This window comes from Nesoenas mayeri, assembly GCF_963082525.1.
Source record: "Nesoenas mayeri genome assembly, chromosome: 1".
NCBI classification, from domain to species: Eukaryota; Metazoa; Chordata; class Aves; order Columbiformes; family Columbidae; genus Nesoenas; species Nesoenas mayeri.
The window spans coordinates 201807485-201832126 of record NC_137541.1 but is presented as its reverse complement, the minus strand read 5'-3'; the positions used below and the strand labels follow the sequence as shown (position 1 = coordinate 201832126).

The window sequence follows — 24642 nt, the reverse complement described above, 5'->3', positions numbered from 1 at the left end:
TCTGTGAAAAAGGGTGACCAAGTTGACTGACAACCATAAGTACATGTAACATGAAAAATGAATGTTAAAAATATAAAGTTTACTACTGATATGTTTGCAGTAGCACTTGCGGAAAAAAAAAAAGCAGTCCTAGCCCTATGTGCATCATACTGTCTAAGCAAACCAGAAATAGGGTCTTATTTGTAACAGTTTAATGAGAACATTAGCTCAGGTGCTTTATATTAGGCAGAAAGGCAGCTGCATATTAGGAATCAGTAGGAATTAAGAGCAGAGCAAATCAGAGAACAGCTTAATACTATTACATGGTGATAAGCCCCATCCCAGAGAGGACATAGCAGCACAAGAGCAGCAGAGAAAGAAAAAGAAAGGGAATCAGTGTTGTATAACAGTTTCCACATGAGGAGTTATTTTCTTGGATTTGGGCTTGGAAAAATAGAAAGGACAATTGAAAACAGATAGAGATAGAGATTTAATAAAGGGAGAGTTAGTGGAGAAGGGAACAATTTGTCCCTTTTGGCTGAAGCGGTATGAGCTAGGGGAGTGCTACGTGCAAGGCACAGAACAGGAGGTGGCTCTTCATGTGTGAATGGTCACCTGTAACTCCTGGTCTGAGGGAGCTGAGGATGCTCCGAGTCTACAGAGATTCAGAAAGCAACTGGAAAAATATGAAGGGGAAAATGAATTAATGCTTATTAAAGGTGAATGCATCCCACTGGCTCCCACAAAAAAGTAGCTCCCACAAAAAGCAAGTTGAAGATGTCCCTGCTCATTGCAGGGGGTTTGGACTACATGACCTTTGGAGGTCCCTTCCAAGCCAAACTGTTCTGTGATTCTGTGATGACTTGAGACGTGGCAGTGGTGACTAAACACATTGAAATGCCACAGCACGTGGTGGTCGGTGGATTAAGGGCTTGGAGCATCTGCCGGAGGCGGTGTGGGGCAGAGAGCAGGGGCTGTGCAGCCTGGAGAAGAGACGGCTCTGGGGGATTTTACCCATGTGTGCAACCCTTCTCAGCGCTGCCCAGAGAGCACCAGAGGCGATGAGCGCAAACTAAGACAAGGGGTGTCCACCCTTGGGGGCGCCCCAAGGTACCTGGCGCGGCCGGAGCGCCCTGCTCCGGGCAGGGGGGCTGAGCGACCCCACCTCCTGCCCCCCGACACGGCCGGGGGGAGGCGGCCCAGTCCGCACCGGCGCACCGTCTCCCCGCCCCGCTGGGCGGAGCGAAGCGGGGCCGGGCCGGGCTGCGGGGGCGCTGCCGAGCCGCGCCGGGCGGGGCCGAGCCCAGGCATGCCGTGCTGTGCCGTGCCGTGCCGGGCTGCGGGGGCGCTGCCGAGCCGCGCGGGGCGGGGCCGAGCCCAGGCATGCTGTGCCGTGCCGTGCCGTGCCGGGCTGCGGGGGCGCTGCCGAGCCGCGCGGGGCGGGGCCGAGCCCAGGCGTGCCGTGCCGTGCCGGGTCGGGTCGTGCCGCTCCGAACCGGCCCGGCCCCGCCATGGCCATCGCGCACATCGCCACCGAGTACGTCTTCTCCGACTTCTTGCTGAAGGAGCCGCCGGAGACGCGATTCAAGGGGCTGCGGCTGGAGCTGGCGCTGGACAAGATCGTCACCTGCATCGCCGTGGGGCTGCCGCTGCTCCTCATCTCCCTCGCCTTCGCACAGGAGGTCTCCATCGGTAACCGGCCTCCCCGACCGGCTCTTCCGCGGCTCCCGGCGCCTCCCGCGGCGGACAAAGGGCTCGGCGGGGCGGGGGAGCGGTGCGGAGCCCCGGAGCGCGGGGCATGGGGCGGGGGGCAGCGTTCCGTGGGGCTCAGCTGCCAGATGCCGGGAGGGGGTTCCACTCGGGGGTAGGGGAAAAGTCGCCTTTGGGCCGTGGAGAGTGCGCAGGACGGGGAGCTGCTTCCCGTAGAGCATCCCTAGCAGCAGGCGGTGCCTCCGTGCAGCCTTACCCAGGTGTGCTGGGCATCCCGGCTGGCCTTTCCCGCTCTGCTCCATGCCCTCCTCCTCCTTGGGGCATCCCCTGACCGCAGCCATTCTCTGCCACCTCCTGAGGAAGAGCCCTGACAGCTGAGCTGCTGCATCTCCTCCCGCGGGTGTGATTTCAGGAGGGTGATGCAGCCATGGCTGCTCTTTGTTCCCCGACGCTGCTCAGCCTTGTGAGCGACCTGCCGAGCTGTGCCTTGGACACTGCTGCGGGTCCTGGTGCCTGGAGCATTGTGCCACAAGATCTTGCTGTCATTCCACAGCTGTCAGGGACAGTGCCAAGAACAAGGGGTCTTTACCTCTGCGCTAGGGCTGTGGGTGGCTCGGCTGGACACTGGGGCTGTTCACCAGCTGCTCGGATGTGCAGCAGAGTGGGCAGTGGAAGGGCTCTCCAAAGCTTTCCCCTGCTCTGCTGCACTTCTGCAACTGTTCCAATTCAACTTCTGGTGTGACTCTGTAGAAGAAGCTATGTTTTACAGGAGAAGGGCCAAGTTTCCTAACTGTTTTCCTATCTTTTTTCCCCCATCACTAAATTACAGAAGTGCTTGTGCAGCAGCCTAGTAGTCAGCCCTTTTCAGAGTCTGAAATGATAAGACTTTTAAATCCAAATGACAAGGCTTGTAACGGGGGCTCACTGATAAAACCTATTTGCTTGTAAGAATTGCTCTGCATTTAAATAGCACTGTATAATGAAGATGTCAAAGATATATAATCAGTACTGTCCATTTTGAGATGGGGTGAATCATAGGGCTTCCATCTCTTCAGAAATAGTTTGATTTACTGTGTACCTGTTCATTGACAATCAGTATTGTATACCCGAGATACATCAGCTGTAGGTTTGAGTCAGGCGAATGTCAAGAACGTAGCAGCTGGAATGAGACTGTGAATCAGTGGTGAATCTCTGCAAAACCATCATTAATAGCGTTAATCAGATACCAGACTGCTTAAGAGATAAGATTCCCCAGACTGCTTTATTTGCATCTCACTACACACCTGTTGCAATAGCTGTGGTTTTGACCCAAAGCACTGTGGCCTGCATAACCACACTGATGGTCAAGAGCAGCCAGTTTGGAAATGCCAAGACCAGATTTGAGCCCCATGACAGCTCTGGTCAGTCAGAGATTGGATGGATACAGCAGCATTTCTGTAATGTAAGCTGCTGGTTTTATTTTTAGGTGTGCTACTGATACATGCACATTTCCTCCTCTTAAAGAAATGAAAAAGAGGGCTGGCATTTCCATATACTAACTTGTATATGGGCTCCGTAGTTCTTCCTTCTGCTTTTCCTCTAAAAGCACTGGATCCAGTTTGAAATGGTGCCTGTGTGTCAAGTTCTCTTTTATGAGCTGTCCAGAAGTATTTATTTAATTTTCCTTCCTTACATAAAACTCCAAAATACAGTTGAATTGCAGAGTTTGGTGAAGCGTGCCTTTCTTTTGGATGAGTTCTCATCTTTGCTAGTCAAACATTTGGGCCTCAGTGCATGCTATATGTAGCATATTTCAGTATTAAACTAATTCAAATTGAATCTGTGACTCCAGTAGATTCATAAAGTGAGAATCAAAGTGCCCCCTACATCTTTCATCTGCTTTATTTTGCTTGTAATCCCGAGAACCCATTAGAAGAAAGCATGTGGTTTAAAACCGAGCTCTTCTATTTGAAAAATAACTATGAAAATAAGTATTGGAAATACAGCACGGCTCCGGTGTGAGTGGAACTACACCACGTGGTTTCCATACAGAAAGTGATACTGCATCAGCCAGCTGCTGTTACGGCTGTTGCCACAGCCCTTGTGGCTTGGCGGGCTGGCTGCTGATGGGAGGTCCCAAAGCTATTCCCATTAAGGCTTTTTTTGGGGTAGAGAGGGTCCTGGGGGCTGGTTATGCCCAGTTCTGTGAGCACTAGTGCTCAGCCAGCGTTAAAATAGAAAGCAAGGATTGATTTCAAATGCTTCCTGGTGTAATTGTGCTCTGAAGAAGCTCAGGAGAGCTAAACCGGGAGAAAGTGGTAGGGTCCATTTTAGGCCCAAAGAAGAGCAACACAGAATCAGAAGGGGTATGTGAGTCACAGCGTGGAAGTATCTCTGCCTCTGGGTACAAAAATTGAACACCCTTTCCAAAAATGAATGCTCGACTCCTATTTTTGTTGGGATAATTACATTCTTCCTGCCTAAACTTCTCTTGGCACCTCGAGCTGTCACCTTCTCTCCCACTCTGCTTTCCTGTTTCCTCGCAGTGCAGTGTCAGATAACTGCAATTTTCCTCCTACATGCGGCTGTTGTTAATTGTGCAAAATGATTATAATGTTTACAAAGGCCACAGAGGTTCTCTGAAGCCACCAAGTCACTTCTAGTTTTGATAGAAGTTTCAGGAAATAAATGGGATTCCAGTTGGATATCACAGACGGTTTCTGTGCTGGAGGCTCAGCCAGCGAGCGCTGCCGAAACTCCTGGGGTTAGTGCCTGGACCGCGCTTCCCCATCCTGCAGGGGCAGGAGGAGCACTGATCCAAGTTTATTCTTAGTTATATTTAAGAAACCCATGGTCAGCTGCAGGTTTGTGATGATTTTAAGCTGGTTCTGGTAGGACTTAGCTGTAATTGAGCTGTTCTCTGCCAACCCTAGGTTGTTTTCCTGCTTGAAATCTTGCACCTGTTTACAGCTAGACCTTATTTTATACTATTTATACAATTAATATGTAATTTTATGTAGTTTTATATAGTTTTATACTGGGAACTTGAAAATGAAAATAACAATAAGATTGTGAGGACTGTATTGTGTATCCCTATATTTCTTATGGCCTGATATTATTTCCTTATATTATTTGTCAGTTCTTATGGTAAATATACTACAGATTATCAGGTCGTATGGTAACAGAAACCATTTAAATATAGCTAAATCACACATTCCTCCTATAAAGGAAAAATAAAGATAGGAGCACTCTCAGCAATGTATGAGCCTCAAATTAATACGATTTGATCTGTGTCATTTTTTCATGACCATGTTTTTAATAAGAATAACTTTGAGCCAGGATTGCGGTTCCAATTTTTAAACTCTGTGTGTGTACATTGTGAGATACACTTACTGTAAACAGCTTAGCTGAAAATATAGATATTTATTACCAAGGCACTGCTTGCAGCAGGATGCTGCAGCCCTAAGTCAGTTGAGCAGAGAGGAAATCGAAACAAGCTGCTTAATTTTGGCAGAGCCTTGTTTCCAAGTTAGTTCTGGGAAAAATATCAGTGGCTGGCTTGAGTTGCAGCAGAAGGAAAAGCAGATGTGAGAGCTGTCCACTCGACATCAGATACTTGCATCTTTTCCCATAGGAAGGCAACTGGGAATTGCTCATGTGTGCTTAAGCCCAGCAGCTGCTTGTCACCAAATAATGTCAGTTGACCTTCTGTACAGAGCAGCTTTTGGGCAGCGTGTGCTGGCTGTGTTCACTGTGGCTTCGCAGGGGAGGTGATGGTTGGGAAAGATGAGGACGAGGGGGAGAGCTGGAGAGGAGAGAAGAAGGGAATCTTGTGGTGGCCACCAGCAGCTTTGCTACAGATTCAGTTTGGGCATTGGTTGTGCACGGCTCATACATTGCTAGTATGAATTAATCCTCTTGTTTTGGTGTCTCTGTTTATTTTATAATACAACAAAACTCCTTGGAAACCTTCCCAGGACCAAGAAATCACCATGTGTTAAGCAAAGGCACCTAAGAAACTTGTGTATAATCGGCCTGAAGGTCTGGGTAGCGCTAACAGCTTGCGAGTTGTGTCAGGATGCTGGGTTAGGAAGCACCTGGCCATAGACCAGCCCACAGCTTCTGCATTAATCTATCAAAATGAAGATTTCCTACACTAAAAAAGTCTTATTTCCTTCTGGTGCATCTTATCTTTGGTGCACAAAGGTGGAGAAGTAGAGCCTTATCCTATGCTGTACATGGGGTTAATGTCCCCATTGAGCACTTTGGGCGTTGCCAGTGGTGACAACCCTTACTTGCCCCACTCAATTTCTGCCTAATTTCTGGGAGAGTTTATTTTTCCCCAGTTTGTTTTAGTTCCCATCCCCTCACTTGGCTGCCTATGGGATTTGAGGTGCTTTGGCCAGCAGAAGACACTGGGTGAAGGGTGTTAGTGAGAAACTCTGGGTGCCCCATCCCAACAGCTTCTGTGGGTCTCCAGCAGTGCCACCTGCAGCATCCCTCATTGCATGTCCAGCTGAGCCTCCATCTCTATACAGGGTAATCATGATTCTCAAACAGTCATGAGAATTAAATGTACAGCAAGGAAAAAAAAATACAATTGTGAGACTAAACCACAATAAATATACAAGAAAAAAATAGTCTAAGGTTTTGAATTAGGCTCCTTTCCACTTCAGCTACCCCCTTGCTGGCCCTCTCTGCTGATGTCCCTTTCCCTTCACATTCACAAGTTGCTGTGGAGGCTTTTGGAAATAAACCTATCTTGTGACTTCTGTAAGAGCTAGGGACTAAAGTTAAGTTGGGTGTAATTAGGCCAAAGACTATTACTATGGCAGCTGCTGGCTGAGAGCTTGAAAAACATCTCCATGTGCTGCCGAAGCAGCCTGTATGCTAGTACCCTGTTTCCCTGAAAATCAGACAGGGTCTCGTGTTAGTTTTCACTCCAAAAAATGCTTACTTTTTTACATGTATAGCTGCCTGGACACTATTTACTATGAACTGTAACAATGGCTTCTTTTTGGAGTAGGGTTTATATTTTGAGCATCCTCAAAAATCCTGAAAAAATCATGCTAGCGCTTATTTTGGGGGTAGGTCTTATTTTCGGGAAAACGGGGTAGCTGACATTTGGACATCTTGCATTTAGTTCAGCAGGATGCTCTGAAAACCAGGGCATTAATGACAGGACTAAGTCACCAAGTGTGTGAGCAGCATCAGTCTGGAGCAGCTGCACAAACTGGGACCTTTGAACCATCTTTGGTTAGAGGTGCAGACCCCAGACAACAGCAGCGTGCGCTGTGCTGCTCTTTGGCACATAAGGAGTGCTCAGTAAATAGCAGAAGTCAAACTTGTGTTCAGTAAATAGCATCATGTCAAACTTGTAAAAACATTTCCTTTAATGTTAAGTTTAAATTGTCTTTGGGTGAACATCTTGAGCTGCTGGTAAGATTTTTTTCTGTTTAACTTCTACAGAGCCAGGTTTGCAATTCCTATAGAAACTGTGGTAGGCTGCTTTTGATGCCAGAATTAATTTTAGAAGCGTCATGGCCCTCTGTTGTTGCCTGAGATTTGGGGTGTCACCAATGTTGGCAGGGGGTCCAGGTGGTCATCACCACTGTTTGAGATGTTTCTCCTTTAGATGAAGGGAAACTTTTTTCCTTAAATCTCACTGGTGGGAAATTCATTCACAAGTTTTTTCCCATGAATCAAAAAACCTATCGCTCTGAAGGCAATGCTTGATAACCACCCAGCTCTTTTCCCACTGCATGATTTTGAGACTTCTCTGCAAGATAACTGGCAGCCCCGTCAGGGGGGAAAGATACTTGTTGGCTCCTCTGACCTGCTCCACTTGAACATCACATCACCTGAACTTGACGTTCTGCTATTTCTCCATTGCCAAAGTAAATCTCAGGAAACAGGTTATTTTTTCCAGTGCATTCATTTGTGTCTCTCCATAGTTCCTTCTTAAACACAGTATTTATTCTGTTTCACCCAACCTGCCACTTTGGTCCATGGGAAGCATCTATAAATCTAATAAAAACATTCCTTCTGGTCCCCTCTTAATGGGTGTGTGTACACCCACACATACAGTTGCTTCTTCTTTGGCATGCAATGGGACATCTTTTTCATATTTTAAAATCTTTTTTAATGTTGGGGTGGAGGATGTGCGTTGGATGGTGCCTGGCAGTCTGTATGTTGTGTATATGTGCCTTGATTTTCTTGTTTGTGGGTTTTTCTTTGTTGGCTGCTAACGTGGATAATTCTTGTTAGATAAAATCAGGTGGGTAGTCCATTTTGCCTGGTGGAAAATTATAGTAGTAATTAATAGCTAAGTTTTCATCCAAGCTTATGCAAATCTTTTTTTTCCCAATGATTGCAGTGTATTAGAAACCAAATAATTATTTACTGAAGGTTTAATCCTGTCAACTACAACCACCTCATCCTGGTTCAGGAAAAATAGTTCAGCATATGATTAACATTGATTCTTGGAAATACTCTCTGTTAGTTGTAGGTTCTTAATTAGATGTTTAAGTCAGAAGAAGGGTGTTGAACCACTGGGGAGAAAACCAGCCCAGCTTGCTAGGTTTATGATCCCACTGCTATGGGATGCAGCCAGAGGATGCTGAGTCCTCTGCTTTTCCCACCTTGCACCCAGCAAAGGAGCGGGATACTGAACAGGGACTCTCTCCTTCAGATTTGAGATTTTCCTTGGGATTCTGTGCATTTCTGTTTGTAGGTAGGTTTATCTTTTGGAAAGCATCTACAGGGACATGACTGTAGACATTGCAGAAGTGACTTGTGTCTTGCTCATTTAGCATCAATACCAAAATTTCCACCTCTGTTTGGGCAAAAGGAGCTGTAGTGAGCCCAACTGCTCGCAGCTCAACTATAAGAAGTCCCAGCTGGGACTGGAGCATCTTCTTTTAGACACCGAATAACAGATCCTTCCTAAATCAGCCTGCAAGACTTTGGCAAAGTGGATGAAAAGGGGTTACCAGGGCACAGGGTTTCCACCTGTAGGCAGCCCCATGCTGGTTTTACAGTGCCGTATGGGAGCCAGTTGCAGAAGAAGAGGGTTCTCATGGCACAGACAGGGAGGAGATAGCTGGGGTTGTTGGCAGAGCACACATGAAGACGTGCCACAGCGGGGTGGGGTGACAGCTCGGCCTTGCTGCTCGCCGGCTGCGGTGACTCAGGCCTGGACTCTGCACGGGGTTGCATGCCTGCGAGTAATTCCTGCTGTTGGCAGCCAGCCGATAACCTCCGTGCACTTGTAGAAGTGAGTTTTTATCATTCATGGCTGCACACCTGTTGCTGCCTGAAGTTTCTGTAGCTCTTTTGGGTGATTTCTCTTTAGGGTAACCATAGTAAGTGGCATTTTTAAATCCTCATTTATTTGCAAAAGTGTAAGTCAAATCCCCATCACTCCCTGTCCAGAGCTGATTTAGTACCAGGGAAGGCTTAAAAAAAAGTGTGTTGCCAAGTGTAACGATAACTTGGCCAAAGACTGTTGTGGCAACTGCTCAACAAATGCAGTCATTTATTATTTTTCATCCTTCTCACTGTGTATTTTATCTCCCTGTTGTTGTTATGGGTTTGGCTGCTGATTTTTTTTCCCTCTTCTATTATTTGTGGGAGCAGAGGACGGGGAATGACTTCATGTCACCAAGTCCAGAGGCTGTTTGTTTGATAGCAGAGGACTATTAGCCTTTCAAAAATGTGTGTGCACAGGGAGTCTGTGGAAGGCATTTGGCCCTTTGCCTGATTTCGCCTCTAATAAAAACTACAGATTTTCTTTTTCACCTCCTCCAGAGCAGCCCAACATAAAGTAAATTATCTGTATAGACTTATTGCTATTACTTCTTTGTGACCATTTTCAGATGAATTTAATATGTGTTCTGCGTAGATCATGCACAAAAACAACTGCTTTGTTTAAGCGTTAGTTTGAAATTGTAATTCACATTAACAAGTGTTTACAACCAAGACTGCGATAGGATTATTAAAAACCTGGAGTGTCTCCAGCTTCTGCTTGATGTTGAGCTCTCTTTGCTTGGCTCCCAAGTCAAGTTGCCAAAGGTTTCCAATATCCCTGCTGAAATCCCAGAGATCAGAAGAGCCAGGTTCACGGCCCTGCTGCACCACTGGCATTGCTGTAGCTATTCTGGTATGAAATTGCGCACTCAACTCTTTGGAGAAGGAGACTGGCTGCCTTTTTCCTCACCAATTTAAACACACCATCACTCTCAGTGGTTTCCCACCCATTAAGGAGAATGAGCACATGGCGTGTGTTTCTGGTTGCAGATACACAGACAAGAATAGGACAAAGCATCTTTCTGAACGCTCCAATTGCTCGTGATTTGAAAGAGTCACTTGTTTGCTGCTTCGCACCGGGCACAGCCAGCAGGATGTTCATTAAGTTCTTTAAGAGCAGAGCATAAACGGGCCCTATCCAGTGGAGAACAGACACTCCAATTGCCTGCTCTTTTTTTTCCTGCAGTATATTATTTCTTGAGCTTCCACAGCTAATGGAAATTCTCTGGAAAGCAGAAACTCCTGAAGCTTTGGGGGAGCGCAAGCGCTTGTCTGGTGCCAACTTTGCTCAATCACATGGGCTCTGGTCTGATAAACAGTAATTTGTTTTCTATAAGGGAGGCTTGTGACAGACCAAACCATGTCCTTATGATCCTACAGCCTTAGAAATAATTATAACAGTGACTCATAACGAAAGGCTGTCATTCATAATGCTCCTTGACTATGCTACATTGTAAAAAGGCTATACAAGTTACAAGGCAAATGCAGTCATCTGTTACAAACTAAGTCCTTATTCTCTAAAAGCTAAACCAGTCAAAAGGCACAAATGATACAATCTTATACAAAATATTTTTTCCTTATAAAGTACACAGTGATACCATTAGCAAAAAAAAAAAAAAAAAAGCAGCAATATTTTCCCCCCTCTTGCACTTTTGATATTGGTGTTGTGTTGGAGGAAGTTTCGAAGGTTGCCCTTGAAAGAGGGATGTTCAGGGAAGAGCGATCTCTAGTTTGTGTAACCATTTGGTGAAACAGCTCTCCTGTTTTGACTTTAGGAAAGCAAGCTGGAAACATGTGGGGTTTTTGTTTTGGTTTGTTTTTCTTTACTTTCACTATCAAAGCTTCAGAAGGAAAATCAACCCCCTCATGTTATTTTACTAGCTCTTACTCAAGGAGCCACTGATACTCCACATCCAGCAACCACTTGTCCTCATTGAGATATGTGCAGTAGGACTCAACTGGTGCCTGTAGCTGCTCAGAGCAGAATTTGACCCTAGGGGTGAGGCTGGCTTAATAGCTGCTCTCGCTGTCAGAGCCCTGCTCTTAACTTGAAGGTCCTGAGCAGCTGGAGAAGTGCTGGGAGTGCGTGGGGATGATGACGGTGTTGCCTGATCCTGGGTAGAGCACATCACTGTGCTGGTGAGGAGGGCTTTGGTGCCTTTTGGAGGTGTCTGAAGGTTGTAATTGCTCTGCTAGAAGTTACACAAGGAAATCCTTGTTTTCACACGTGTAACTTGGATGCCTCAAGACACACGCGCAATGTCAGAGGCAGAAGGAGTGGCAGCACTGTGGACCAAACTCGCTTTTGCATCAAGGACTGCTGGGCTGCAGGAATGGTGTTTTGAGGTCTTGTTTCAATAAATGTATAAGTGGTAGCTCATGCATTTGGGAAACACAGGGACATAATAGTACATGATGGCAGCTGTTTCCTTTGGAAACCAGCCTCATCTGGTCACTCTTTATATCTGCTGGTTCCCCTTTGGCCAACCTGATTCAAGTGCAAGCGAGAGAGACAAGTCTTGGAGGTCGTGTTCCCCCAAAACTTGCGAAAATAGGGGTAAAAGGCAGATGCTTCTAATATACTGTCTCATCCCTCAGAAGACATCAGAGAGCTCTTGTGGGAGTTTCACCCTTTGAGTGCAGTGGGAATTCAGTGACTCTTCCCCCTGCAGAGCTGCTGTGTTTTGTTCCATCACTTTACCTAATAGTTTTGGATACCGTGAAATCCCAACTGTGAACTTTTCTTCCTAAACTTGCTTTCTTTTTGTTTTAATCCTTTGAGGCAGTGATAACTTTTGCTTTGTTTTCCCAGGTGCTCAGATAAGCTGTTTTGCACCCAGCTCCTTCTCCTGGCGACAAGCTGCTTACGTGGATTCCTACTGCTGGGCGGCTGTGCAGCAGAAGCAACCATCCCAGAACAACCAAGAAAACATCCCCCTGTGGCTGCATAAAGTATGTACAGATCTCCCTCTGCAAAAATTGTCCCCACATAGAAGCCTGCCTTTGTCTCACTTTTCTTGCTTCTCTTCTCTGCTATGGTCTTTGGCTTTGACTTAACTCTGTTTTTAGAGAGAATGTTTTCTTTCCCTTACTTCCAAAGAGAGTAGTTCCAGAGAATGTATTTTCTGCTTTTAAATAAAGAGTCTGTCGTGCTATAATAACAAATATCAGCAGTTATCTGACACAAGAGTAATGTGAATGTTGCTGTGTTGCCCTGGAGCTGAGTGCCTCACCTGGCCTTGGCCAGGAACTATTTTAAGATCAGGATACAAGACACAACAACTTCCCTAACGCTTGTATCAAAAGCTTATTTTAGGAAAACAGGATGGTAAAAATATTTCATATTTTTGTTGTATTACACTTGACCAGTTTTGCATGGAGAGGAACTAATGGCAAATAGGCATTTTGGGAAAGATTAAATTAATCCCTATTACAAACAAGTTTAACCCAGTCTTCAGTGTGCTCTTCTGAGCTTCTGTGGGCTGTTCCCTTGCACACTGTGAGCTGGCTTTCACTGCTCTGAGTGAAGCATCATCATACTGAATGCACAATAGGAGACTTATTTCATGGGTAAGCAGTGTGGTGGGCACTAAGATACTTAAGCTGTCTCTAAGTGGTGAACTGAGCTTTGGTGGGAGTTGCAAAGTCTGAGTAAATGCTGTGCCAAGGCCTAGAGCTGACTCAACTCGAGAGGCAGCATCACCCTGCTTGGGCACTGCTGATGCCAAAGTAAGAAATGCTGTTGAAGCTTTGCAAGTTTAGGGTGTTGTGTGCTGCCTTCTCCAAGCCTTTTATTACTTGCCCCAGCAAATAACCCCCCGGCACCTGGAAGCTGAGGAGAACCTGGTATTAGAGGGAGATCAGGTCTGGGACCTGTAGCACCTGTGTTTCTGGGTTTTGCTGGTGTATCAGCTTTTATTATCCACTTAGCTGGTGGCATCTCCTCTGAAAGACTATTCAGGGCTGTCTCTCATTCATTTGCTGTCTCAAATCACAAACCATAAGCATTTACTACTGCCTTCTCCAGTTAGCATGACTCATGACCTTGACCCAACAGTCTCGTGTTTCATGAATATTAAAGCCAGCCTTGTTGGTTTGTAGCCCGAACTCTGCCTTGCTCAGTTAGTGTCCCACTTCACTTCAGCCAGACCTTTTGCAGAGCCCAGTTGAAGCTGCTGGGACATCTTGCAATGCAGGTGGCTTGCCTGGGTGGAAACTCCACCTGCAAACCTGGATATGTTGCTGCGCCTTTCTCTTGAGGGAATGAGTTCTTGTTACCTGATTTCTTTACACTGAATTTTATGCCATAGTCACCTGCTGATAGCTGTAAGTCTCCTAGTTCGCCAGGCTTAACTAATAGCCTAAATAATCATACTTTTATGATGCAATCCGTGTTAATTTGCTGACTAGTGCTGTCTCAGCAACTGATGCAGGGCCCTTTTTCCCCCAGTTCCTCCATGATAGCTTAGTGGTATGTGATGTGTCCTTGTAAATACTCTGCAAACTGACTACAAGAAGTGTGTCTGAACAGCTGAGTAAGAGCTTGTAGCAGAGGCTGGGTGCCTCCTCTTAATCTCCTAAATCCATATGTAGTCACCTACCCTTCCACTGAGCCAGCACTGGGAGCTTCAGATGCTGTTTGGAGGCCAGTATTAATTAATATAGGACAGTATTAATTAATATCCTTTTAGTGGTTGTTCATCAACTTCTGTGCTTAACAAGCTTCCAGGGAAGGAGCAGTGTTGCAGCTGTTAACACTGACCTTTGGTTTCCAGTGTGGTGGGAACATGTGAAGGTGTCTGGCTGTTGTTGGCACCCAGGGCCAGCAGCTGCTGGCTGCACTGCTGGGTGACTTTGCCATGGGGGCCGATCACTTCTGCCAGAGAACAGGGCTTGGCTTGTCCCCTGGTGCAGGCTGTGTGCTGCAAGGTACATACAACCTCATTGCTCTGCAGGTTTTGGCTACATAACTATTTTTAAAATAGAGCAGAGCCTTTGTGGAGCACAGTGATGTTAATGAGACAAAAGAACCTTCGTAAGCTGAGGTGAGAGAAGATCCGACTCAACAGTGCAAGGGCAGGGGTGCATCCAGAGGAACAGCAGGGATTGTTAGAGACAATGTTGTCTTAAGACAACACTTGAGGCTTTTTTTTTCTGCTTTCTGAGCAGCAGTGCATTTATTCGCAAAGCATCTTGGGTTCTTTATAATATTCTGGCTCACTTAACATCTGGCTATGTCGCCATGCTAGAAGGGTCCATAAGAGCTGCTTAAGGAGGCATTAGATTATGGGTTTGGGGGACTGAAGTTTTAGGCCCCAGTTCCTGATGGAAATGAATGGATTTCCTTATGGCACACTCCCTGTGCTCTGTCAGGAGTGCTATAGAACATTTTTGTCCCAGGATGGTGCTCATCTTGGTGTAGAGTGGAAGTAGGACCGTGTAGCTCCTGGTGAAGAAGCCAGCTTGCAGCAAGTTGCCCTGCTTTTATTCTAGGCATCTGCTGGCTCTGAAGGATTATCAAAACCAGCGTGCATTGCAGAAAAACTGACACCTTCCCATTGATCTCCTATTTCAGAATACAAGTTTGCACTGGAATTTTCATTTGTTTTTCTTTTTTTTTTTTTTTAAATCAGTAAACTGTATATTTCAATTTTGGGCAATCCCCGAAGCTTGGGCACCTTTACCTGCTCTCCTTTCTGCTCTATCAACACTTGAATTTATCAGTTTGGAAGCTTGTTTTGGAGCAGAGAGGTGTACTGTAACTCTCTGTGTTCCCTGCCTGGTCTGTGCACTCCCAGAGGGTGCTCAGGTCCTCTCTCCTTGGAAAATAGGATTTTTGAAATTTCCAGTGATCCTGGTATAACTCTTCACACTGGATAACCCGTAGCAGAAAGCAAAATGAGTTGTGTACTCAAAAGTACAATTAGAGAAACAAAGTATCTGCAAATAGATAGATGGAAAGAAGAGGCTATGATTTGTTCTGCACATATTCTTAGTTTAACACTGAGATTTCCTCCTCTTTGAAAACGCTGACAAAATGCTTATATGGTTGAGTACTCTGACAAGACTCATCTTCAGCTTTGTCATTGATGAAACTTAGTCTGGTTGGGCTTCGCTCTTCTGTTCTCTCAGTTTTCTTCTGGAGTTTTCTATTCAGGCTTAATTCCTTTGAGAGGTTTCTTGTATCTGTCTGAAGTGTCAGAATAGAGATATTGGTTTCTCAAAATGAGTGGAAAAGAGAGACAGACAGTGCTGATGTGGGATGGAAGCGCCATGGATTTGCTCCCTCTGTGCATATAATTTGCTTCTTGTCTCTAAAGATGAGTGCTCCACCTGAGAACTTATTTTTATAAAACTTAGCTTGATCCTTAACTGGAATAGAAACAAGCTTTTGGCCATTGAGGGTGGGCAGTCCTTGCAGCTCAGTGGAAGAGGAGATTGCGCTGCAAAGCCTTTTAAATCTGTAGTGCACTGAGAAACATTTAAAGCTGTATCAAAACAAAGAAAGAGGTGAGGTAAAAAGGACATGTATGGTTTGAGATTCACTTTCGGTTCTGAAGGCAGGATAATAACCACATGGTAACCTTCAGAACAATGAGTCATTTAGAGCTCATGTTTCTGCCCCCAAAACCAATGAAACATCTCCCATTGACTCAAGCAGGAATAGGATCATATTCAGAGGGAGATGAATACCTTTGCTTCTGGAAACATGTCGTAGCTGTCATTAGCCTGTTTGGGGGCAGGTGTCTGCTTGGGCTCTTCACAGTGGCACACAGAAATTTGGAACTGAAGAAGCAGACACATCACCATGATCTTATTTTTTAATGAGAAATATCTTAATCTCAAGTGAAGACACTTCAGTGCTTCCTTCTTTGTGAGCACTGGATGCCAATGCATTTTCTCAAGCCTGCAATTCAGACGTGTGCAGCCTAATAGCTTTGAGCTATTGTACTTAGTGTTTGACCACTGTTAGGTGTGCCAGAAGTCCAAATATTTGCAGTCACTTTAATAGTGTTTGCCCAAAGAAATAAGGACTGAAAATGCAGTATAATTAGAAAACTGTGTTGGTTTTTTTTTCCAAATGTTGCTAAAATGATTCTTGTCTTCTGCCAGCCATTTTTATCCAGACCTTGGCAAGCTTTCTGTAGATTAAGTCTTTGAAAATGCCTTTTGGGTCGCACCACTCTTGGCAGCTGCATTTTCTTTGGATGATAAAAGCATAACTGACCTTATAAAGAAGTTTTTTAAATGTACTTTTAACTTACTTGCTGTGTATTTACTCAATCTTAGCACAGCTGAAGCTGGGGATGTTATATAATAGACCGTTTTGTGGTTTTAGTCGGATTTTTGCTTTCACCTTCAGGAGAGTTTGACACTAATGCATCTTTAAAAGACAGTTTCATTATTCCAGTGTTTTACATACTTCTGCAGACAGGTTACTCAAATACTTCTATATCCATGCATATGTTCTGGTTGAACAGTTAACTGTTTCCTAATTAACTTGAACGGACTGGTGTCATCAAAGCTGGCCTCCCAATAAATGGTGAAAATAATCATGGCATGAGAATATTAGGAATTCATTTTGATACCTATAGCGCTATCACAGTCTATGTCTTTATCAGTGGAAAGCTATATGTGTGCTTTGGGAACTGAAATGATATGAAGAAGGTTCATGCCATCCTGAGTATTTATCTGAACGTAGATGTTTACAAATTCTGGTGAGACAGAGTTGTTTTGGAAAATACACATTCCCTTTGTGCAGGTAATCTTCGTAAGAGGAACAAGTGCAGGCACTTGAATAAATGGTCATGACTTCCAAACAGTTCAGTGTATTAAATGGATTTCTAGAGTTTGGACTGCATGCATGCAGGTTCTTTTTCTTCTCCATTCATAGTAGGTAGTATCAGGTACCAGGTGCTCTTGCCTTTCAGGAGGAGGAGGAAGGGTATGGCCTGTAATGTACACAGTGCTCAAAGGCCTGTCAAGTGGAATGAGCTGCAGCAGTACAGAATGAGGGGCCGTTGACCTCTTAGTTTGCTAGTGTTTTGCTTACTTGGGAGCTTGCTGTCCCACCCAGCGTGACATCAGAGCAAGGAACAAGCAAGGCAGATCAACCTGCTTCCATCAGCTTCAGCTTTCACGAGCTCAGCAATACTTAGAAGAAAGCATGGAAGGGACTGTCGTTTGAGTCCCTGGTGCAGGCACTACTAGTTTTGTGTGTCTCGTGCTGAATTCTAATAATACAGTATCTATGTCTAGTACTGTACAGAAACTTGGATTAGCTTAGCTGAAGCTCTGCTGTTCTGTTTTTGAGAGGCAAAGTCACTAGGTCTTTGTCTTTCTTTTTATCTTTGCAGCTGGGTGGACCTGAAAGCTCAGGGCATCCAGGTTGAAGCATGGTGGTGTAGCCCTCAATGCACTTTCTCTAATAAAGATCAGAAAGGAACATTTTGCACCATAGGATATTGCACCTGTTCTAATGTATCTGTTCTAATCTGCTTTCAGAGGACTTTTCTTCAGTTATGCAATTTCATACCATCCTAAATCTAATGCTGTGAACTTGCCATTGAAAAAGGAACCTGATAACTAGACAGCAAAGGAAAAAAATGAGTTTTACTTTTAGGGCAATACCTTTCTCTGGCATATCTTTGACCATATAGTTCTTGAAGTCAGCGACACTTCCCATCTAATGTAAATACTTCAAACTATCCAAGACGGAAGTAGCATTTCCTCCTTGTGTATTTGGTGCCTTGGAAGCAAGCACATAAACCATGTGCATATATGGCACATGCTCGTGCGCATGTGAATACCATGGAGTCCTCTTAAAATGAAAAGCCACTATGCGTGACTGTAAAATGTAGTCAGATGAGTTGGATGATCCGAGTCTGTTGCTCTGAAATCTAGGACTCGTGCCAGATGACTTTGCATTTTCACTTCTGCCTGTCGGTTCAAGGCCTTAAATTTTAATGATTCAAACCAATTTGCTAGTTATCTAAGCATACTGTCAACAAATAGAACAAGTGTATCTTTCTTTTTTAAAAAAGCCAGAATCCGAAAAGGATGGAGTCGTGCATCAAGTGCTGTGGAAGGGCTGACAAACACAGGCTTTTGTTTCCAAACAAAAAGAGCTGCACTAATGGTCACACTGCTGCTCTGGTTTTGAGAACATTCAGAGAAGAGCAGCCTAGTGTTTTCTCATGCTGCCACAAGCTGCAGCTTTGGGAGTGATGAGAGGCTGGCAAGTGGAAGCCCAGGAAACACGTGGCAAATGTGCCTTTGCCCAGTGGTGTGGTGCTTCTAGGCAAAGAGATGGTGGTAGAGGAATTGGAGAGAGGAGGAGGTGCGAGGGAAGATGCAGAGGCTGGTCTTAGTAAGACAACAGTCTGTATGAGGCAGGGGAGTTGGGTGGGATTGTAGGAGATCTGGGGCAGAGCAAAAAGGCTGATGCCAATGTGCTACAGAAGCGCAGGATGTGCCCACAGAGTCTTTTTCTAGGTATGAAAGAAGAGATGGGGCCTGGGACAGTGGAGGCTTTGGGCTGTGACTTCAGTGTGTCAACTGTCTTGTCTCTTGCCACATGTCTTGTAGGCCTCAGGGTAAAGAGATCCCAAGGACTAATCGGATACTGCTGGTGGCATTTCCAGTTTTGAGGGAATTCCTAAATCCTCTGATGCCTGTCAGAATTCAAATGAGCGAGTAGTAGAGCCAAGTGGTATAAACCAATGTAAGAATCCTTGGCTGCTACTTACTCAATCAGGTGTTTGTTTCTTTCCGCACCAGTGGAAGGATGCTAAGAGGCATAGGGCACAGAAGTGAAGTCAAACAGGCTTTGCAGCAATCTTATACAAACTGACATTTGTTAAAGCTTATGGATGAGGTGTTGCAGCAGCTTAGAGGAGCTTAGATAAGTTTAAACTGTGTTTGTAGATAGATTATTTCTGTATAAGATAGGATTCAGAGGACTGAAAGAGCCTGGCCATGAAACCATAAAGCTTTGGATAGACCAAGGCATCCAGGACTTTGACATGAGAGACCCAGTGGCGTTGTCCACAGAGATAATATGAAGGGCGGATTTTTGAACTGTTGGGTTTGAGCTGATGAGACATCTGAAAAAACACATTGGACATGCCAGAGCTTTACATCTCAATTGAAAAGGATAGATGAAGAAAAACACAAAACCAAACAGAAAAGAAACAACAACAAAACCCAAACAGAACAAAACAAAAAAAACCCAACAAACCAGGTGATCTGAGGTTATCTGCTATGTAGAAAGAGGGAAGAGAGGAGGTAGTGAGGGCAGAGCTCTGCAGAGTTTCCACAGGCGGTAGTGGGAAGATCATGTTGAGGGTGCAGCAAGTAGAGCTGAGAGCTGGGAGATGGCAGCCGCTAAGGATGTGTTTCCAGAGAATGACCTTGCTTGGGTTGGTTCAAAGCAGTTGGCAATTCAGAAAGAAGAGCAGAACCCACACCTGAGGGCTCTTGGCTGCTGGTATGGGTTAGAGTTCTGGAGGGAAGAAATTCCTGAGCGTGACTATGGACAGTCCCTTTGGTGAGCGTGGTTTAGTGGTGCAGATCACCTGGATTCAATGAAAGTGCTGGGCAGATGAGCATTCCCCAGCAATTCCAGGAGACCAGAAGGAATCCCCTGGATCCCTCTGGCCTGTGAGGTCAGTCTCCTGCGGTGGTGAGGGGACAGGCCACAGCTGTGACATAGATATGGGGTTGATGCTCATTCCTTGCCGGTGAGGAAGAGCTGCCTCTAGTGGGATGTACAGTAAAATTACAGTCGACTCTGCTTTGTCAATGAGGTTTCTGAAACAATCGTGTTCCTGGTTAGCCCATCCCTGCAGGATTTCTAATTCAGTGTTAAAGGTGAGCCTTTCTTGAAGTTTTCTTCCTTGAGGACTTATCTAGAGACTGAAGTAGGCACAAAACTGGGCTTATTGAAGGCATTTAAATAAAATTATAAGGAATTTAATAGGCTTACAGGGAATTTAGTAGACTTAGAGGGAATGGTGACTGGCTGACATTTTATATGCAGGTAGAACCTAATCTGAATTTTTTCTTCCTTTAGTTCTTCCCATACATCCTTCTGCTCGTCGCCATCCTGCTGTATCTACCATGTTTGTTCTGGCGCTTCACCGCAGCACCTCACCTTTCCTCAGACCTGAAATTTATTATGGAAGAACTTGACAAAGCCTATAACAGGGCAATCAAAGCTGCTAATAGCATCCGCAGTGGAGAGCCCAGAGACCCTACTGACTTGGTTCCAGCTGCTAATGAGAACTTGACACAGAGGTAAGGTGCTGGGGCTTGGCTTTCTTTGCTCTTTTCCTTAAGCTCTTAACACATGTGACACCTGCACTCTCCTAGAAACTTGGTGCAACAGTTTGAATGGTAACCTGACAGAGTTTTAAATTTGGTTAAAAAAATGAAGATATCTGAAATCATTACTGTGGGCACTTGGGACTGGAAATTACAACTTTCTTTTTTCAAAGAAAACATTTGATGAGTTCTTTACCTGGCATGTCCTGATTTCTTTAGTGATAGTAGGTGTTAATTAGTTTTACACATGACAGCATAAGAAAATGGGGGTGGCTGCGGTCCTTACGTCTCAATGTTCTTGACAGTCACTTGCACGTTGTGAGCAAAGTCAGTCACTTGTCATCTCCTGTGCTTTCAGATCCAAGTCTGCAAAGCTTCTGTTTAAAGAAAAAAATAAATAAAAACCAAACACCAAAACCAACAAAAGCAAAAGCCCCCTCTCTGATCAGATTGGTGGACGGTTCTAACCAGATCCAGTTTCTCCTTTGTCCCAATCAGGGTACATTGTTCTCCTTGCATGTGGGGGTGCAAGAAGTGCAATGGGGACTTTAGGCCCCTTCTTTAAAATGTGGAGTTAGGTCTTGACAAGGAAAAAACGTTCAAGTGTGCTCTTACCAAACAAATGCTTGAGAAGTCTGTTTTTCCTCATGGATTTTCTTACTGTATTTGTTTTGTATTGGAAAAGAACAAAAATGGGTTTTTTTGCTGTGAGGGCAATACTTTTTTTCCATTTTCTAATGTTTGAGCTCTTTTGTCTCTTAAGTGGCTTTTCTGTGTTATAGAGTCAAAATTCTTCATTTACCTGCTGTTCTGTTTTCTATTGACTTCAATAAAACTACCCTTGATTTACCCCAGTAAAAGCAAATCCAATCTCATGTCTGTTTTAGAGCACTAGGTTTCTATGAAGTTTGAGATAGATGGATGCTGCAGCATCTGATCTATGTGACTTGGGTATTTTTTTTCTCTCTTTCAGTTTGTGGGAAATATCTGAAAGCCACTTTAAATACCCAATTGTGGAGCAGTACCTGAAGACAAAGAAGAATTCCAAATGCCTAATAATCAAATACATTATCTGCCGTTTACTCACCCTAATAATTATTTTAATTGCATGTCTCTACCTGGGCTACTACATTAGCCTCTCCTCTTTGAGTGATGAGTTTCTCTGCACTATCAAAACTGGGATCTTAAAGAATGACACGACTGTTCCAGAAGTGGTTCAGTGCAAGCTTATTACTGTTGGTGTCTTCAAGGTACTCAGCTACATTAACCTGCTAGTCTATCTTCTAGTGATGCCACTGGTAGTGTATGCAATGTTTGTTCCGTGGAGATGGAATTCAGGTATTCTCAAAGTGTATGAAATCCTGCCAACTTTCGATGTTCTGAAACTCAAGTCAAAATGTTTTGATGACTTAAGCCTTTACCTTCTCTTTCTTGAGGAAAATGTGAGTGAACTTAAATCATTTAAATGCCTCAAAGTGCTGGAGAACATTGCAGTTTCTGAGAAGTTTGATGTCATGCAACTTTTGGTAAACCTTGGTACTATTAAGACAGACACTGTAGATGGCAAGCCAGGGACAGCTGTGTTGGAGAAGCCTGAAGAAACAACTACAGAAGATCTGGAAAAAAATGCAACAGAGCTACAAGGTAAGGTGACCTGTTCTTTCTTTAAAAAGAAAAAGTAAAGTAAGAAACCCCACAAAAACACCACATCCAAACCTGCTGTAACAGAGAGTTAAGGAATCCATTAAACCAAAAATCCATTCATGCAAAATAAAGCAGGTTTCATCTAGATGTCTATTCTTACAAAAAAAATTCTAATATATTCTACAAGAAAGTGGAGCTGCTTAGACCATGCTATCTTGTCTGCAGTATAGCTGCTATAACTTCCCATACGTGCCAGAAGATTGCAGTGTTGCAAGTCAGTGGTACAGGCTGGACACTGAAGTGTCTGTTAAGCTGGTGGTCCTTGCTGACATCTCTCCTCTATCAGTAAGAGGCTTCAGCTGTCTAGACCTGAACTCCTTAAGACCACCTACGCACTAGAAGAGCACTAGATTGGTCTACAGTAGGTTGCACTTGAAGAAGCCGGTGATTTCAGGACATCTGTTTCTCAGAGATTAGCTCACAAGAGTAGTAACTGCTGCTTCTGCTTCATTCAGGCTTTGGCAGAAATCTCAGATTAATGTGAAAATAAGTCTGATGCTCAGAAATGCCACTGGCGAAGGAACAGAAAATGACAAGAGAAGGGAAGTGGGACTGGGGCCAGTGAACATGCTCCTGAGAGAAAGGAAGATTGAGTGTAAAGTTATTTTTGCTAAAATGATCAATGATTCCAGTTCCTTCCTCAAGTACAGAATTAGAGAAGCCAAATATCCAGGGAGAGGCATAATGGGATCGAAAAGTTTCCTTCCCATTTGATGTGAGCACAGTCCCTGTTGTAACTGTGCCCAGAGAAGGAGCAGGACACCAGGGTCTATATCCCCTCAGTGAAGGAGCTGAGACTCTTCACAAAGTCATTCACTCATGGAAGTGAAGATGCTATAAAACATTTAGCAGCTGGCCGAAGTAGGTGAGCACAATGCTGAGGGCAAGTTGAAGAACTGTTTCAAAGGCAGGAGAAAATTAAATCTACTTTCTCTTCAGAAAGGTATGACCTGTGCTTAATAAAAAGGAAGCAGCAGCATCCAGAGGGTAACTGTTCCTCTATGCTTGGATCAAGCAGTTCCGATAGGCTGAGGTTTGGAGGAGAAGTCAATTTATAGAGCGGGGAATTCAGAACAAACAGTCACAATTATTTTCAGACTATGAGAAGTACTTCTGGCAGCCAGCTCTAGTACAGCAGTGTGGAGTAATTCTGATAAAAAATAGTTTTCCTCTTGAATGTGTCTGTCCCCTTTTGAAATTACAGGTGAGTGTGTTTTGGTAGGAGAATTTAAGAGCTCAAGATGGAGGTCTCTGCTCAAGGAGCTGAAAAAGCTAGTAGAAAATCTGACTCATTTTTATCTGAAAGCAGAACTTTTGAGACTGTTTTTGTATCAAGAAAACACTTCAAATACTTGTTTTCCTCCAGAGCAGAATAAACTTATGCTTGAAACTCTGTTAAAATGCATTGCAGAAAGAAGCTGCCATTTCATGACCAGCTGTGGCTGGTGCAACCCTCTCCTGCCGAGGTGCAGCTGCAAGTTCACTCCTGGTCTGCAAAGCTTCACCTGTGGCTCATCATCTTTCCTTCTGTCACTAATAACATCAGCATGTTTTAAGTAACCATGTTGACAAAACACTGGTAGATGCTGGCTCTGGACTCTAAGGGTGTCCAGCTGCTGGGTGCCACATCCCAACTGGGGGGGCGCAGCTGGAGACTGCTCAACAGCTCCAGCATGGGGCAGGACAGCCAGCCTTGCAGCACCGTCTCAGTGGCAGTTCATAGAACCTTAGAATCATAGAACAGTTTGGGTTGGAAGGGACCTTCATAGCTCATGTAGTCCAACCCCCCTGCCATGAGCAGGGACATCTTGAACCAGATCAGGTTGCTCAGAGCCCCATCCAGCCTGGCCTTGAATGTCTCCAGGGATGGGGCATCTAACACCTCTCTGGGCAACCTGGGCCAGGGTCACCACCCTCACTGTTAAATTTTCTTTTTCATGTCTGGCCTGAATCTGCCTTCTTTAGTTTAAAACCTTTACTGCTTGTCCTAGTGTAACAGGCCCTGCTAAAAAGTCTGTTCCCATCTTTCTTATCGTCCCCTTTTAAGCACTGAAAAGCTGCAATAAGATCTCCCTGGAGCCTTCTCTTCTCCAGGCTGAACAACCCCAGCTCTCTCAGCCTGTCCTCCCAGCAGAGCTGTTCCAGCCTCTGATCATTTCTGTGGCTCCTCTGGCCCCTCTCCAACAGGTCCATGTCTTTCCTGCACTGAGGGCTCCAGAGCTGGACACAGGACTCCAGGTGGGGTCTCACCAGAGCAAAATGTGTTGAGTGGTTTGATGGCCTTTTCACTTCTAAAGGTTTACTTTTTCTGTAGTTTTGACAGACCATGATGCAAGTGGCAGTGTGAGTCCAAGAGAAGATAAAAAACTTCGCCAAAGACTTATTGATTCTTCATGCTGATGCCTCCGTGCTGCAGCAGTCAAGAGCTTCATACCACAAGAGGGCTTCTCCACCTTCACTGTGCTCAACACAGGGTGCTGCTCTTTGAATGCAACTGTCTTGAAAGCCTGACAGTTCCTCAGAGGCCGAACTGTTTAGAAACTACTTGTCGTATAATAATCTGCAAAAAAATCTGAAAACGCATGTTGTAGACTTTCATTATTTATTATAAAAAAACCCAAAACAACTACACAAGGA

General features: G+C 44.7%; 1 protein-coding gene across 1 annotated transcript; it reads left to right on the top strand.

Moving 5' to 3' along the window:
* Nucleotides 1-1490: 1490 nt before the first annotated feature.
* On the top strand, nt 1491-24405 carry PANX1 (pannexin 1; the record flags this gene model as incomplete). The annotated part of the gene is made up of 5 exons (XM_080358625.1): nt 1491-1671; nt 11789-11928; nt 20051-20274; nt 21275-21945; nt 24320-24405. The coding sequence occupies 5 exons, from the start codon at nt 1491-1493 to the stop codon at nt 24403-24405; spliced, it is 1302 nt and encodes a 433-aa protein (XP_080214751.1).
* Between the last annotated feature and the right edge of the window lie 237 nt (nt 24406-24642).